This window comes from Myiozetetes cayanensis, unplaced genomic scaffold, assembly GCF_022539395.1.
Source record: "Myiozetetes cayanensis isolate MyiCay16 unplaced genomic scaffold, myiCay2020 scf4, whole genome shotgun sequence".
NCBI lineage: Eukaryota > Metazoa > Chordata > Aves > Passeriformes > Tyrannidae > Myiozetetes > Myiozetetes cayanensis.
In genome coordinates this window covers 35,036,948-35,054,586 of record NW_026087631.1, presented here as the reverse complement: position 1 = coordinate 35,054,586, position 17,639 = coordinate 35,036,948, and the positions used below count along the sequence as shown (strand labels likewise).

The following is a 17,639-nucleotide window of genomic DNA, read 5'->3' as shown; positions in this document are numbered from 1 at the left end:
TGTTGCTGGGTGATTTTTACATGTCAGTGGATGCTTTTGTAGGAAAGACAGAAATTGATTCAAGATACTGGTCTGGATTGTGATGTTACAAACTACACTGCTTTCTCTGCAGAGGTATACTTGTGATTCAAAAGTACAGATAAAATCAGTCATAAGGAAGACATGTGGTGAGTAACGAGGAGAAGGGCTAGAAGCTGGGCAAAAGTAGGTGAGATTAAATTGAAATAGTCTACAGCACTCGTAATGGAAATTTATGTAACAAATGAAAGATGAAGATAAACTTTCAAGGCACAGTGCAGGCTCTGCTACAAGAATATATGTTGACTTTTTTTTTCTTTTCCCCCTACTTTTCTGAGTTTTTACTTTGGCAAAGCTTTATTTCTCAGATTGTCAGACACCGAAACTGTGTTCCCCCGATTAACAAATCAGCTTAACCTGCTGATTTGCAGGTGGATTATTTCTATAAAAGACACAATACAGAGATTCATTATAAAGGCCACAAATGAAAAAAATTACCCTTTCTCCTGGTTTCAAAGCAGAATCTTAGCACTTAGCAAAGTGCAAGATGGGCACTTGAAATTTCCTGGTGTTGTTGAACCATGTCTAGTGGTAAGGGCGCGGCGCTGTGACCTCCGAGGCCCGGGTTCGATTCCCAGTCAGGGACACTCCCTGGGCAGATGGAGCTCGTTAACCCTTAAAGGCAACCCATCTACGTCCTAAGGACCTCGCTGCCACCGTCCAAGCTCGCTTGGCCCCGGCAGATGAACCTTAGGATTAAAGGGTGGGCTCAGTTCCGCGCACACTGTGTCTCACCTAAAAAATCCAATGCGCAGGCTGGAAGGTGGAAAGACCTTCCCTGGATCTTCGCTTGTGAAGACTGGCCATTATTGAACCATGAAGGGGGGGAAGTTTTCACAGTGAATAAAGGGATATTAACTTACTTTTTTTCAGCATATGGAAGCCACAGCATCTTATAACTCAGCTAAAGTTGTTAAGAACTGAAATCAGCCGATACAATACCATTTCAAGGGTCCCAAGATGAGTTTTTAATGCATTCTGCAAATAGAATCATGTTGATTTCTTTCAGAAACAATGAAAAAAATCCATCTACTCTTGCTAATAAAATCACAGTATGTCTCACTACGGTTACAGGCTGCAAATTGTATTATTTCGAATTATATTATGTTGAGCTGCTGGAGTGAACAATAGTTATTGTTGGGAAGTAGGTTCAGATAAGTTGTACAAACCACACTTCCTCCCTTAGAGTTTCCCAAATTGAAATTTCAGGTTGTGGCTTGGGGACAAATTGTACCCTGAGCTCTGGAAGCAATGGGATATTCAGTTCTGGCTGGTTTCCTTGGGGTCTCCATGGGAGAAAACAGCCCTGGGCAGACCCAGCCCACAAGTGTTTCCTGCTCAGTCCTGGGCCCATCCTGCAGGAAATGCCTTTGTTGTTCCTGATGCTGCCCAGGGTCTGCAAAGGAGCAGTTATAGCCTGTGCTGATGAAAGCCACCTCCTCTGCCCCTCCCGTGGCTGCAGAGCCCCTCAGAGGGGGCTGTACCCACCAAACCTCGACAGAGCCCCTATTGCATTCTGACAGCACAGAGCACTTGGATCCTTTTTTGTGGGGGGTTCTGAGCAGAGAAACAGCATGGAAATGGTGTCTCCTGCACAATGCAAAGTACCTGCTGTGCTTTCCCAATGTGTTTAGGGAATTTCCCACACAGAATGAGGAAGAGAAGCTGTTGGAGAGTGCAGCTGCTTCTTCCTGCCTCCTCTTTGTACCAGCTCTTCAACTGGCAGGAGTGTCAGAAGTGTCTGCTGGGCTGCAAGGAGGAGACAGATACCATCCCTCAGGTTCTTTAAATTAGTTATTTGGGATTATTTCACACCCCCAAACCCATGTGTCCATGTCACATCTACTACCCGAAATATGTTGGAGAAAAGATTGCATGAACCATTCTGGTGTCATCCCCCAATTCTTCATGTGCCTGAGGTCCTCTTCCCCTATTCCCTTTCTCCTCTGAGGCAGGTAACTAACTGAACAAAAGTTAGTAAGTTTAATGTTTTCCTCTGCACATGTCTACTAAATTGTTTGTAGTCTGTGTTGGCTATTGGCCATTCTCCCAGGAAGGCATTTTAATCAGTTAATAAATATATATAGTTTCTGAAGTAGTAGTCATTATCCAAAACACCTATGAACTGATTATTCTTGCTGTTCAAAGTCACCTGCAACATTATTGGCAAAGGAAGGTCATACATAAACGCCCTCTCACTCCTGCTGTGATATTTCCTACATGAGAAATAAGCACTAAAACAATGTTATAGAAATGCCAACTTTCTTCTGGAAAGGACTTATCACAGAATATTCTGTGTTGAAAGGGATTCACAAGGATCATTATTAAGTCCTGTGAACTGGGGTCACCCAGTTTTTTAAAACTTAAATTTTTTAGTGAGGTTTTGTTGGTAATTGATGCAGGTAAGGGTTTACTTTCATTAAATGCATTTGTGTCCCTTCCAGACAGAAACTATTTCATGTCCCCAAAACTAAATCTGGAATGACAGAATGGTTGGGGTTGGAAGGGACTTTAGAAACCATCTGGTTCCTACCCCCTGCCATAGGTCAAGGGAAAACTGCTAAGGGCGAGGTGAGCTAATCCCTTGGAGAGATGGTGTGGATCATCTGGGAAGAAAAATCCAAAGTCTTGGAGATCCCTGAATCTGGGGAGATAAACATCAGTCAGGCTTTGCTGAGCCTGTCCCAGGAAGGGAGGGGATTAACTGTTCAAGTCTTTCCAGGCTCTTCTCTACTTAGTGTGAGGTTTTATACACATAGGACTGGATAATATATTGCTGCATCATGTACCAAAGTATCGCTGGGTTTTAGCAATTGTTGAAAGAAGTCCTATGATTTCAGGAGTCAGGAGAGACTGGATTCCTGCAAAGCCCCTTCTCTCTATTTTGTCACAATAGGAAAAAAGCATCTGAAACGGCTTAAGGACAAAAAAGATCAGAGGGTGTTAGTGCTTGTAGGACACAAGTATCTCGTTGTCTTCTCTGTCTCTCCACTTAAATTACAAAACTAGAGCAGTTACCTGGGTCTTCCCAGCACAAGTTTCACCCTCACTTCAAGAATTTGAAGCAGAGTCGTTTAAGGGCTGTTTTTGGTAATGATTTTTGTGCTTTGAGGACAAGGGGAGCACTGAAAACTATGGACATGGTCCCAAATGCCACCATACCCCAGCCAGTTCCTTTGGGGGAGGCAGGAGACTGCTGCAACTCTTCCACCTGTACATGACATGCTTTGCTGCATTATGCCATTACATCTCCACTGGCTTATTTTTTCTTGAAGAGTTTTTATTCTGAGTATGTGATTGTTTTTACCACAAGCTGTGTTTGGTCAAAACTTCCAACATAATTGTTTATAATAAAAAATGTGTTTGGGGAATAAACTCTTGTTTCTAATGCAAATGGATTCATATTTCTGCTCTTTTTTTTTTTTTTCGGTAGATGAGCAGTTCAGAAATTCTGTGCTTAGCTGTATTTCTGTTTGATTAATTAAGACGATTAGCTGAGAAAAGGGTGTTTTATCAGTAGCAGAATAAACAAGTACTTTGAGACTTTCTTTTCCTGAGTATTTTCTTTATGAAGTGTTTTGGTCCATCTGGGAAGAAAACAGCAAAGAGAACAACAACAGTGAATTAATATTACTAAGAAATCCAAATGAAACCAGCATCATTTTGTTTCATCCTTGTCTACCAAGCTCCTTTACCCAACTCCTTTCCTTGACTGCTCCTCAGCTGAGCTAGTACTTCTAATTTTAATAGCTATTCTGATGCATATATGTTAATAGACTTATATAATTTATACAGTATATACCAGTCAGGCTGACAAGGTACAGCTCACGGCTCAGTTCAAGCTGGAGCAACAATCCAAGAAAGCAGAGAATAAAATTGGTGCAAAGAGAAATGAAATCAGAACAATAGTTTTAATATAAATTATATACATTTCATCTGTATTTCATATCCATTTTTATGTAATAACTCAATTTTAGTCCTATCTGATGGCTCTAATTTTAGGCAATTAGTATCTTTTATCTTATGGAGAACAGTTATAACTGTTATGCAAAAGAGACAGAGTGGCACTGAACAATAAAACCTTTATATTCAGGTGTCTGTGTATTATGTGACATATCCAGATGTGAGTCAATCATTTATCACAGTTATAAAGTGTTCTTGCAGCCATAGATGAACAGGCAACATGATAAAATTAGTCCAGCTGTGATGGGTGCCTAGAGCTCCTGCAGGGATGTAGGTAGGATTAATCACACAGGATCCATTTCATTCCTACCTGCAGCGGAAGGAGCAGAAACCAGCAGGAAAGTGCTTAGCATTTTTTGCTTTTAAAAATGCCATTTTCTGAGTACGTTTAAGTGCTGTCAGAATCCCAGAGGTGGGCTGGAATAGGAAGGAGATGCAAAATGCACATGCAAAGCCTGTGCACACCTGGAGGATTCCCTAGGGGGCTGTTGGGGTGTTTCTTCCCTTTTTTTGAGCCTTTACCTAGAGGTAGATGCTGTTCCCACACTCAGTGAACACAGACTGACCCTTTTACATCCCCCACTGTCCAGACAAGACTCAGGAAAAACTCAGAGATAAATGAGCAACCACATGCTGCAGCGGGTATTTTATAAGTTAGAGCAGGATTTGTCCTAATTGCTCTTTTAGTAAATGTGAACCCGTGACTCGAGGGCATAAAGCTCTGCGTTCCATTACTAATTCCATGTGCCATTCACTTACCTCACTCAGAGCACTTTAAAAGCTTTGCTGAAAAGGCGATTGGAAACCTTTTACATGGCTATTGGAGGGATTGTGAGGAATAACCCCGAGTTGTTCTCCCCTCCTGCACAGACCCCAAACTCCGGGCTTTTCATGGTACCTGAGAAACACAGACCAAAACTCCCCAAAACTATTTTAGTACATCCTATGTCTGCCAGGAAAGTGCCCTCTACTCCAGACCTCTCATTTTCCCTCCTTTGGATTATACTGGCTGACAGCTTCAATTACAGGGGAGAAACACTGAAACATAACGACAGATCCTCTGGAGGTAAAAAGTCAGTTTTATAGGATGAACAAGCTTAATCATTCATAGTAATTGCCTCAGTAACTGATAACACCTACAGTGTCCAAAAATGTTCCTTACATTCAATGGAATTAACATGTAAAAGAGAAATATATAGATGAGCAGTTAGTGAAGGTAACTACAGTCTGTATCAAGAAAGTGTGTATAATACACATGTATAATAGAAAGATTTCTGTCAAAGAAACAGAGGCTGATTTTTTGGGATACAAGTTAAACTTCATCAGAGTGAGAGCACTGGAGATGCCATGGAGAAGTACACAGGATGTATTTTCCATCAGAATAGGACAAATGGTTGAAAAATACAATTTCCCTCATTCATTTCTTTGCCAGAGTTTTATAGAACCTTTCTTTTAGAGATTTCTGCACTAAGCACAGGGAATGATGGATAAATTTGTTTAAAAATTGAAAACTGAGATGATGTTTCTCACCCAGTCACACACTGTGGGTGTCACATCCATGCTTTACATGTATTGCAGGCTCATGTACCTATAGGATCTGTTAATTCCAGATATTTTTTGCTCTCCTTGTAGAATACTCTAAGGCATTATCTAATTAGCCTTTCCTAATACCTGACAAAACCACTGTGCAGTAGCTATATCTGATCTTATATCTACATGCCAGAAATTTAGAATTATTTCCCCACAACCATTAAAAACCACAGCAAGAAATAAACCCAGTAAAGATCACCTCTCTTTTGGTGAAAAAAACCCCACCACTCAAACAAGGAACAATCTTACTAAAAATTCTTGAATATTGAAAATCTAACTTTATTATTGATAAATAGGATGTCAAATTGGAGCAAATATGCATTTTACCTCCCCTTGCTAACACACCAGTATTTAACAACGAGTTTGTGTTAACATCCAAAACAATACAACTGACCAAAGAAGACAAAACAATAATAAAGGGATGAACACAGATTTTACTTTCTAAAGTATGGTAAAATTATCTTGATTTTACATTCTTAGTATGAATTCAAGAGGAACCTACTCGTGAAATAGATCATATTAATGCGTTAAAAAGGTCAGGTGTAATTTTTGTATGGATTCAGGCCTTTGCTCACTTTACCATGTAACAGTAGGGGCTTTCTAGAAAGTACAATAAATGTTATTTTTATATTCCATTTAAAAATATGTATGCATTAATATGAAGTGCAATTAATACACTTTTTCCTTGGAAAGCATTCTATTATTAATCATGAAGTTGAAAAATTCTCTGTAAGAGGTTGATGTAATTGTAGATGGATATTGTCTTCATTATTTGTTTTTTTATTATGTTTCTCTTAGCTTTTCTTTTTCTTCTTTCTTCTTTTCTTTTTTTTTCCCTTTTTTTGTCTTTTTTTTCTCTTTTTTTTTCTTTTTTCCTTCCCCAGAAAACTGCAATCCAAGCAGCTTGAAGGTTTTCAGCTGAGAATGTGAGCAACATAGACATGGACCAGGAAGAATGTTCATTATCAACAGTAGGCTGGCAATTACAGACACCTGGTATCCACTTCCCACCTGTCCAGAAGTCCCCAAAATAAAGAGGGACTGATATTAAACTCAGTTTCCTTACTGTTGTTAAACAAGTCTCGTTTGATGTATCTCTGCTTGCATATGAGGGGTGATAACGTTGGCTCAGATCACTGTTGTCAGGGCTGCTCTGCCTACAGCCATTTAAGATTATCTTTTCCTGTTGTTACACACATTTTCTCCAGGCATTTGTACAGTCCCAGCTGCATCTGAACGGAGTCATTAAAATGGTTTTCAATGTACTGCATCTGTATCAAAAATAAATGCAATGTTCTTATACAAAGGCATTGAGTCAGAATTCTTACATGATCTGGAGACGATGATCTAGTGCCTTGCAACATTTGATTCTGTTAAGAGAAGAGTGGATTCCATTTCCCATAAAGCTGATTTTTATGGTCTGTGGGTCTGCCTTCCCTCAAAGTCAGGTGCTGCACCTCTGAAAGCTGCTCAGATATATAACACATTAAATGTCTCTTTCAAGGTGACTGTGGGGAATGCAACTTCTGGACCATTAAACCTGTTTCTATAGAATTATGCATCCCTGTGGCAGATTATTTGCAGGCTTCATGCCAGATGGATAGAATTCTCTGTATTAGTATCAAGCCTTGTAAACACCACAATTTCTTCCCAGGTTTACTTACGTATTCCAAATGGCACCCACTGCACTCTCTGTAGCTTTCTTCCAATTTGGGGGGCTTACTTTTCCCCAAGAAATAAGAGTGCTTTAATATTTTACACATTTTTCCTATTTCTATGCCAATATGTGAGAGTATCTTGACAGAATAAGCAAAGAGTTACTTATACTCAGTTCACATGGAATTAGAAAAGAAGAAAGGAAATTTTATCCTACTACGTCTTTTTAATTCTAAAGCCATTTTCCCAGTTACCAAGGGCTTTCTGAAACTTAGAGTAATCACAGCCTGTGTCTGCTGAACCCTTTGCTTTCAGTAGCTCAGCCATCAGGCTGCCTCTCCTGACTCATATTAGGAGAACATTATAGAATCTCTGTTACTGCACAGCAGTGTCTGTGGAACACTGAAAGTACTAATTTAAAATATCTCCCAAGAACGTCGAGACAGTTTCATGCCTTGGCAATTTGTGAGTTGTAGGACAATACTCTTCTTAAGGGCACCACACTAATCACAGGGTCTGTGAAATTCTCGTTACACAGCTCCCAGAGCAGGGGAAAAGGGAGTAGTCTCTGCTAACTTTAAAAGTCGGAGCTCAGCTCTGACAGTCATATTCCCACTTAAGTGAGTGTCATCTCAGTACGAAAATTGCAGCTGTGAGAAGGAAGTTTTAAAATGTCGTTTTCACGATGCCTTGCATCTAGAGCTTAGCTTCTGTTTGTTATTTGTATTAAATAAAATACCCCTGGAGCTTTTAATTAATATGTATGGTCAACAAGCTGAACACTGGCTCTTCTACTTTAATCCCAGCTGGCAAACCTCTGCTGAAGAGGAACCAGATGAAAACAGGCTTAAGGAGAAAAGCTGCCTGTCTTTTCTTCCCCAGTGATTTTAGTGCTGATTTGGACTACTGGCATTTCCATGTTTGAAATGCCCTTTCCTTTCCCAGCATTACCCTCGATCTAATCCTCTCAGTGGATGTGCCGTGTTGAACTGACCCTACACGACCCTCTTCTTTCTCTCCCCATTATTGCCCACCAATCTCCTCAATTTACCCCCTCTGTGTTGGTCTCTTTTCCTATTTCAGAGTCGTGCTCTCGGCACTCCCCGGCATCTCTGGGTGATTTTCACCTGTTTATCAACTGACTCTCCAGCCTTACCCAGTACCCATGGCTCTCCTGCTGTCGCTCCCAACTTCGTCTTCTCCACGATTCCCTCCCCACCACCATGTCCCAGTTCTTCCTTCCTCTATTCTTCCTGCGTGTCCTGCTAACTCCCAGACATTCCCAGCGATTCCCAGCCATTGCTCACTCACACTGGTTTCCTCTGCACTGCATGCTCATTACTTTCACTCTACCAGCCAGGCTGAATTCTTCTTCAACCCACTTGCTTTTGCCTTCTGCCTAAATAGCAATATTTTTTCAATTTAATTGAGTCCCTTGATTCCAGCTTTTCTCCTTTTTTTTCCCCCTTCTGCTTTTGATTTTCTCCAGCCTGCCTGTGAGACACCTTATGCTACACATTCTTTTCCCCCATTTCTTTTCAACAGTCCTTTGTATTTTCCCATTCTGTCCTTGACCACAGACAATAATTCCCCAATGACCTCTGCAGACACACCAAACTGTTTCTTTCAAAAGTTCCTCTAAAACCTTATTTTGCTATTCTTCTCCCTAAATCCCAGCGACAAACATGCCAGTTGTGTCCTGAGGATGCTGCTGCTGCCTGTCACAACAGGCAGTGTGTTGACTAGTCCTTGTACTGTTTTTGACTGGTCTGGGGACCTAATCTTGGGCTTAGATTAAATTGTTCCTGGCTTGGATGTTTTTCTTGTGTTTATGCAGCATTTAGGAGTAAGAGGTTAGGCATGGTGATAAAAAATTTTGATGATGATGATGGTGATGATGATGGTGACACCCTACCCTGCATAACAGGTAAATGACCTACACTTGCCCGCCTTCTGCTGAAACCTCCCACTGAGTATTGGCCTGAGACTCCTGAAGGAGGGAATCTCATGGACTTACCTTTCTCATACCACTGAGAGGTACTGTAGTCACAAGTAATTTCATGCAGAATGAAATACCATGAACCGGTGCTTATAATGACCTAAAATTTGTTAAACAAGGCGATTTCCACAAAAAATATCTACACAAAATAGGAATAGTAAATCTTCTCAAGCCACATCAGGAGATGTATTAAGCCCAAAATTGTTTGTAGTAAGCCAAAAGGAGATTTAAAAAGGTAAATGGCATTTCCTTACATGAGTATTTCCTGTTAATTTCAAGATATTCAGGACTTATTATACCAATGATGTATAACATAGGTTTGAAAATTTTCCTGTTGAGAGATATATATATATAATAGCTGAATATTATAACTGTCTTTCAAACAGCCGAATTATACTCTATGCTTGGAGGAATGAACCCTTATATCAGCAAAACTGTCCAAGTAAACTTCCAGAGAAGATATTAGTTCAGTTCTACTTTTCAGGAAATCTGTACGAAGAATTCAGGAAGGATATTGAGGTGCTGGAGCAGGTCCAGAGAAGAGCAACAAGGCTCTTTTGAAGGGACTCGAGCACAAGTCCTGTGAGGAGAGGCTGAGGGAGCTGGGGTTGTTTAGCCTGGAGCAGAGGAGGCTCAGGGGAGAGACCTCATCACACTCTGCAACTCCCTGAGAGGAGGTTGTAGCCAAGTGGGTGTCAGTCTCTTCTTCCAGGAGCCAGCAGTAGGATAAGAGGGCTCCACCTTAAGCTGTGCCAGGGAAGGTTTAGGTTGGTTATTACGAACAAATTTTTTACAGAGAGGGTAATCAGACATTGGAATGGGCTGCCCAGGGAGGTGGTGGCTTCTCCGTCCCTGGAGGTTTTTAGGATGAGACTGGATGTGGCACTGAGTGCCATACTCTGGTAACCACGGCGGTGTTGGATCAAGGGTTGGACTTGATGACTTCAGAGGTCTTTTCCAACCTGGTTGATTCTATGATTCTAAGAAGAGACATAGAGGTATATTCTTAGTGAAACTTAGGGTTTTTTTCCCCATAAGTCATAGATCAGCTTTACAAATTTATTTTGTATTTGATACCTTGACATGAAAATGTAAATAATAATTTAGTGACAAATAAGCATATGGAGATATAGAGCAAATATGTACAAACCCAGACATGAAAATAATAGCATAACTAATTTTTTTTCCATTGCTTCAATCAGTTTTTATTACCATTACATTAACAGTATTTTTTCTAAAGTGTTTTTTCAGAATAGAGGCCTGCATTTTATGCAGTTTCTAAAATATAGATTTTCTTGTCACCCAGAAGAGTGACAACTCACTGACTTGCCCCCCAAGCACTTCTGGGCATCAGATTCAGTGATTCCACTGTTGTACAACACCGTATATTTCTGTGTTTATGACAGCTTTGAACACCTTGCAATGGACTAGGTCCCAATGGAAAATTCAGGGTAAATGTGGACTAATGGGGTCAAATTATCTCTGCTGAGACAGGACCACAATTTATCACCATAGTTCTACACAAAGCTCCTTGAGGTCTATGATGACAACACTTGGGAATGCTGCTCTGTAAATGAATCCTCTGGAATTAAAATACACTAAAATTAAAGTTAGGATGTAAAATAAAGTTAATCAGTGTGCTTATTTGTATGTTCTTTTTCTTCAGAGCCCTGTGGAATAAATTACAGATTCCTTTACATCTGTTTACACATATAACTCAGTCGTGTTCATATATATGAATTTGGCATAGCATTTTTATTTTTTAAAAAGCACAAAAAACCTCTTCCTTATTGTTGTCAATGAAGAATTCTTTAAAAATCATGTATAGTTATATTTAGGTATTAGTGTATACTTTTCATAGACATGTAGTAGGTATTTAAAGCAATAAAACCTAGGTTGTCCTCGTATAAGAATGATCAAGTAATAAAGAAAATATCATTGAGAGAACTAAATCATACTCGAACGATAAAGGACAACCTGATGGCTACATGAACAGTGTTCACTGTAGTGAACAGGAACATTAGAATCCCTGTATTTCCTATGGATTGCTATGCAGTGACATATTCAACATTTTTATCTTAGGAAAAATGCCTACATGTCTTGGAGAAAATGATGTACTCAAAGAAAATCCTGTCTTTATTTATAGATAAAAATTAACTCCTGTCATTTCTGTGTATGTGTGTGTGTCTCAGGTGGTCTGGTGGAATAGATGATGTGTGATCATTTATTTGTGATTTATGCAAAAGCTTTATTAAAGCACAAATTATGTAAGTTGGGACAAAAGCTTGCAACTTTATCTTGGCAAAGATGGGTTCTTGCTGCAGCATTTGGTCGTGATGTACGACGTGCTTGTTTTGGAAAGCTGTGAGTATTCACTGGGTGTCAAACATCTGAACGCTCTCTGGAGTGGCAGTCTGCTTCTCTCCCTTGATTTTGCTGCATTGCCATTTGCTTTCATCAAGACACAGGATATTCCATGAAATCTTACACACTGAATTAATCCACTGACTTGGACAACACTAACTTAGTGGAACTGAGGCATTGGAAGAGGCCAGTAAGACCCCAGTCACTGAGATGTAGGAACACAAGTAATCTCACACATTCCAGTCACAAAAATGGTGTTTAATTCTTCTCCAAAACCTGGACTTCCCTAGAAATGGCCTATTAAGCTCAAATTTCTATGTGAAGCTCAGTTCCAGGAGGATTTGTGTATGTTTGTTTTTTCTATTATGAAATTTTCTGTTGACAGGACGAGAGCCTTACACCCCTGCATGGGTGCACAGATCCTGTAAATAATACTCAAAACCACAACTGCTGACACAGATCACACAAGAAATATTTTCTAACTCTGTGCACTATACAGCAATACCGTAATTTTCACTTTTTTTTCCCTGATAGTCAGTAACAGAATGAATTTTCTGTTAATTTTTGACTCCTAAGGCTCAATAAAGCCAAAGAGATAGAAGGCTATGGAAGAAAAAACACATTTTCAGATGAAACAGCTACACATGCCTTTTCCTGAAAGAACCTTATGAGGAAGTTTAAATTGCTAAATCAAAGGTACAGGATGCTCTGGTTGGTAGACATTTCCATACCGCTTATGTTTTACGCAAAACAATTTTAGCTGCCGGCTCCCTCTCCAAAATTTATTTGCTGGAATTAAGGTGTTGAGGTACCACTGTCCCGAGTGCAGGGACCGGACCGCACCTGCTGCCACCCTGACTCACTCGGTGTGAAAACAAACCCGCGTAACTCCTCGCACAATTTCCTTTCGGCATGTGCTGAGCCGCCCCCTCCTCTCGGCGTTCCCCACGCACCCTCCTCCCGCACCCGCGTCCCCGCCCGCGATGCTGCGTGTTACAGCCACCAGCTGGGATCTAAAAATGGTCCCAGCGTGCCTCAAGCGATCCCAAGCACAAGCAGAGCCCCCCGCACCCTGAGCCGGGGTGGTCTTTGCGCGCCCCGCGGTGCTCGGGGGGATGCAGTTCCCCGGGGGGACACCCGCGACGTCTCCCCGCGCCTTTAACCAGCGCGAGTATCGGGTTAAAAGTGACGGCTTTCTGGTGCTTCACTTGTGTTTCACTGCTGCATTTCGCCGCAATTCGCTCGAAGGCGAAGTTGCCGGCTTCGGCATCGGCGCTCGCCCGGCCCTGTCACTTTCCAAGATTTTCGCTCGAAGAATGGAAAAGGCGGAAACTGTCGAGAAACCCACGGGCGGCCGCAAATCACCCCGCGGCTCACGGCCCGTCCCGGCCGGCTGAGAGCACCGCTGCCCGCGGGTTTCAGCGCCCGAACCCCCGCTCCATCCACCCCCGGGGAGGGACGGAGTGACGGAGGGATAGCGGGATGGAGAGATGCAGGGATGCAGGGATAGGGGGATGCAGGGAGAAAGGGATGCAGTGATGGGGGAGGGGAGGAGGGGGGCAGGGACCTGGGCGCTGCGGCGGCGACGACTTTGCTCTTTAAATCGCTCTCCAAAGCGGATTTACGGCTGATCCCGCACGTCACTGCCCGGGGACCGCTCCCGCCGCCGGCGCCCGCTCCGGCTCCTGTTGCGGGGCGGTGGGAGGTGTTGTGGGGCGGGGCGGGGCGGGGGCCGGGGAACACACGGCTCGGCCCCCGGGGGGCGGGCGGAGCGCGGGGTCGGGGCCGCCCCGTCGGTGCTGCCCGAGCCCATGAGGAGCGGCCGCGGAGCCACCGAGCGCCCGCGGAGGCTGCGCCGCGGCCGCGGGTCCAGGCACGATGCAGAAGAGCGTGCGGTACAACGAGGGGCACGCCCTGTACCTGGCTCTGTTGGCCCGCAAGGAGGGCACCAAGCGGGGCTACCTCAGCAAGAAGACGGCGGAGACCAACCGCTGGCACGAGAAGTGGTTCGCCCTCTACCAGAACGTGCTCTTCTACTTCGAGGGCGAGCAGAGCGCCCGCCCCGCTGGCATGTACATGCTGGAGGGCTGCAACTGCGAGCGGGTGCCGGCTCCCAAGGGATGCTCGGCCGGCAGCGCCAAGGATGCTGCTCTGGACAAGCAGGTACCGCCCCGACGGCCGCCCCGCGCCCCCGAGGGATGGAGGAGGAGGCGGGGGGGAAGGTGGGGGTAAGCCGGGCGCTGCCGCCCGCCTCGCATCACCCCGGAGGGGTCACGGTGTCACCCGGGGCTCCGGCCCCCGCGGGGAGTTCCCTCCCGCTCTCGGAGCGCTGGGAAGAGAAGCGGCCACTCAGAAACAGGCGAAGCCAGTGGCTTTTGTGTTCTCTCCGATGGCTTTTCCCTCCTCCCTGACTCTTTCTTCTCCTTAGTGACTGCAAGCCGAATTTCAGTGGGGTGCCCGGAGAGCAGCATCCCGCAAACGAAGTGTTGTGTCATCTTGATGCCAACACTTCTTTGGTGCAGCTATGCATGTCTCACCAAACTCAGCAAACAGACGGTGCGAGGGGCCAAAGTCCCAAAAGAGCACAGAGACACTCTAAGAAGTCACCGTGCCCTCCCCTGCGGGGCTGCCCCTCTCCCAACGATGCTCTGAAGGGGTAATAGACTCTCAGCTCCTCCTCGGGAACCCCCGCCCTGCAGGGGGGAGTCCGAGCCCTGATTTGCGGCCTGCAGAATCCCGCAGGAGTGGGCAGGTTCTTGGCCAGGCAGGTGTTGTGAAGCTGATCTTGCTTGAGATAGAAATGGTGGCACAATGCCCGAGCCGGGTCTCGCTTGGCTGTTCTTGGGGGAGGACCCTCAAAGCTGTGGTGGGATTCCTTCACAAGGGGGTGACGGTTCATAACCATGAAATGCTGAATTCCTGGTCCCCGCCCCCAGCTGATCCTCCCTAAAGCTGATCTGTTTGACATGACTGTGTCAAACAGGCGGGTGTTTAAATACTCCCCGTGCATTACATAATCCCGGGGAGAAGGACGCCGTGGTTGTTCAGCGTAGGTAGAGAGCGGGTATCTCCACCACACACCTCCGGCTGCCTCATTTGAATTCCTGCTCTTACTTGCTGCCTGTTTGAAATGTGTTTGCGTCTGTGCCTGCCATGCCCTCGTGCCTTTCTCCTGGAACGGGAGAAACCCAACAGGTGTTAGGTTTGGGGAAGTTTGGGTGGTTGCGAGGAGCGTGGTTTGAGCCGCCCGCGTTTCCCGATGGTTGTGAGAAAGGGACGCAGACCAAAGCCACGCTTTGAAACCCAGCACATTGCTGTGCTTGGCTAGAGTGGGCTTCTTTGCAAAGAGAGCTTTGGTGCTTTCTTGCCCATTTAGTGCAAATATTTGTGCGCTTCAGCAGCCTTCAGATGGTACGTGGTTAATGAGTGAACTTTGGGAAGTTGGGATGGCTGTAGTTTTGTCATATTCACCCTTCACAGTCTCGCTCATTGTTTTGAGACATGTTTTTATAGCATTATAAATGGAATATTGGAGGATTCCCCAGATGAAATTAAACGTGGATGTTTAAAGCCCTTCCTGCTTTAGATTGGCTTAGTACACTTGCTCATGAGTAGTGTTAAACTACATCTTGATGAAGAGAACTGTGTGAAAACAAATCCTTTCGATATCTGTTCTCTTGGAATCTTAAGCTGTGCTTTTGTATTGATGAATGAGTTGTTCATAATTGCATTTAGTGGTGCAGAGACAATATAATTACAGGTCATGAAGCTGATCTTTGCACTGGTTTAAACATGAACTATGCTGGTTTTCAGCAATATCAGGCTGCTATTAAAGAGGCAGAAGGACACTTAGTTTTTCTTATGGGAGGCTAGTTTTGGTTGTCAGGGGAGATCACCAGAAAATATCTTTTTATGTTCATCTTTTGCTTCACTCAAAACCTTTACTCAAAGCTTTTCAGTGTTAGTAGTTTTTACAGATGTTTTTTCATTAAAGTGTACCCTTGTTTGTATATACATATAGACACAAACCTTTTGCTAAGGTATACAGGAAATTCCCTTAGTGACTAAAACTGATCCATCACAAGAAGAAAACAGAAAGATTGGAAAATTAAACAGTCTTTTTTATTCAGAAAATATGCTCATATTCTTACACGTGTGAAGTAATAAACCATAAACCTTCATGGAACCTTAATTAACAGAGGCACACAAAGTTATTTTAATCAATCAGATGATAATGAAAACTCAGTATTGTGCATTAGTTAGTGTAAAAATACTGCCTAGATTTAATTCGCTTTGATTTAACCACACAAACATATTAATGGAGTGAAAAAAAAATGAGAAGCTCCATGCCAGTGTTTGAAGAATCATCTCTCTTTGAGAGAGAGAGAGAGAGAAGAAAAGACTCTTTCAGTTTGGTTTTATTTATGTAGGTAATTTCAACATTAGAGTTATAGATATGAGCTATAGAATATAGATATGAGCTATAGAATTACACAAATGAGGGAGAGAAAGAAAATCACATGAGAGACCTCCATCAGCATACTTTGAGTAGATATTTGAAAAAGCAACGCATTTTCTTCAAGTTATGTAATGCAGATTATGGAAAATGCTTGCAGGACAAATAGATTTTGTTTTCCTTAACTTGCAGATCCTTTTAATTTTAGTTTTGAGTTGTTTTGGAATTGATTGTCATGTCCTGTGCCAGGTAAAACTGTGCTGGTAAGTTGTCAGAGCTCAGTGGGAGGAATGTTGCGGCTCTACTACTCCGCATAGGAGACTGAATTTTGGTAAACAAATGTGTCTAGGTTTGGGTTATCTCCCAACAATCCCAGCAGTTGGATAATTCCACATTTAACCTCTGCTGGTGCTGGTAGGCCCCTCCAACAGCCCATCATGAAGGAAGAGAAAAGTATTACAGGAACCACCATTGTGTGGAAGATGCCAAATGCCTTCATAAGATTTGCTGTAATACTACAGTGCTAAGAGCTTAAAAAAAATTGCAATGACACAATGTGCTTATTTTGTCTTTTCCATTAACATATTAGTATGTGGGGTTTTTTTATCTCCAGAAGAATATTTACTTCAAAGGAAATTCTTTTAAAAGTGCAGCACCTTTACTAGTAATAACTGCATAATGAGTGAATCAATTGATATTCTGGGATCAAGTTGAGTATGTTGCAGATAATAAATTGTTTTTATGGAAAAGTGTTTTGCTCTCCATCAGAATTTAGAATAGTTTTTGTAAACACCAAAGTGGTGTTGTTATACACTCTGATTTCACATTTCAGACAGAAAAAAAAACCCCACTAACAATTTATTGAAAGAATAACAATGTGGAAGAAGCTGAGTTTAGAAAGAGCAAAGTAAGATACGGAAATACTGCATATGAAAATTTTCTGATATTGGTTAAACGGCTTCTTCCCGTAGGAACTGTGAGTTGTGAACAAGGGTAGGTCAGACCAAGTCCTTCACTGTGACACTGAGAGACTCAAGAGAGAATAAATTTCAGCTTTTCTTTCAAATACTCTGAAAAGAGAATGGCTCTGCCCCAGTGAGTGGGTAGTCTCTGTTGAAAGTGAAGTAAAATGCTGAAAACCACACTATCTGCAGTGCTTCATAGGAGGTTGGCACTTGTTATGCAGTAGGTTCACAGATACTTTTTTTAAAATACTATTGGAAAACAACTGAATAGAGGAATGTAAATATTATCATTATTGTTATTGTCTGCATTGGGAGGAGGCCTGTATGTTTAGATTCCTTCATAACTGTGCATTGAATACATGGAAATGTTCTGATACAGTTATTAATAACTGTCTTGGAGTATTAAAGCTTGCAAATATTACATGATTTTAGCAGAGACTACTCTTTGTATCTTGCCTGCAATAATCTTCCTTCCACTTAGCAAAATTAAATGCAGTATTAAGTCCATGTCCCCACAGATTAACGGAATCCAATTATTTTAATTTTTTTTCTGCTTACTGTAGCTCTG

At 42.7% G+C, this 17,639-nt stretch overlaps 1 protein-coding gene across 2 annotated transcripts in view; it reads left to right on the top strand.

Moving 5' to 3' along the window:
- Nucleotides 1-13,476: 13,476 nt before the first annotated feature.
- RASGRF2 (Ras protein specific guanine nucleotide releasing factor 2) overlaps nucleotides 13,477-17,639 on the top strand; it is a 116,012-nt gene continuing 111,849 nt past the window's right edge. For both annotated transcript variants that reach the window (XM_050329700.1, XM_050329699.1), the window contains exon 1: nucleotides 13,477-13,813. In XM_050329700.1, coding sequence (XP_050185657.1) covers nucleotides 13,529-13,813 — 285 coding nt within the window. In that variant the 5' untranslated portion in view covers nucleotides 13,477-13,528. The remainder of the gene's footprint in view (nucleotides 13,814-17,639) is intronic.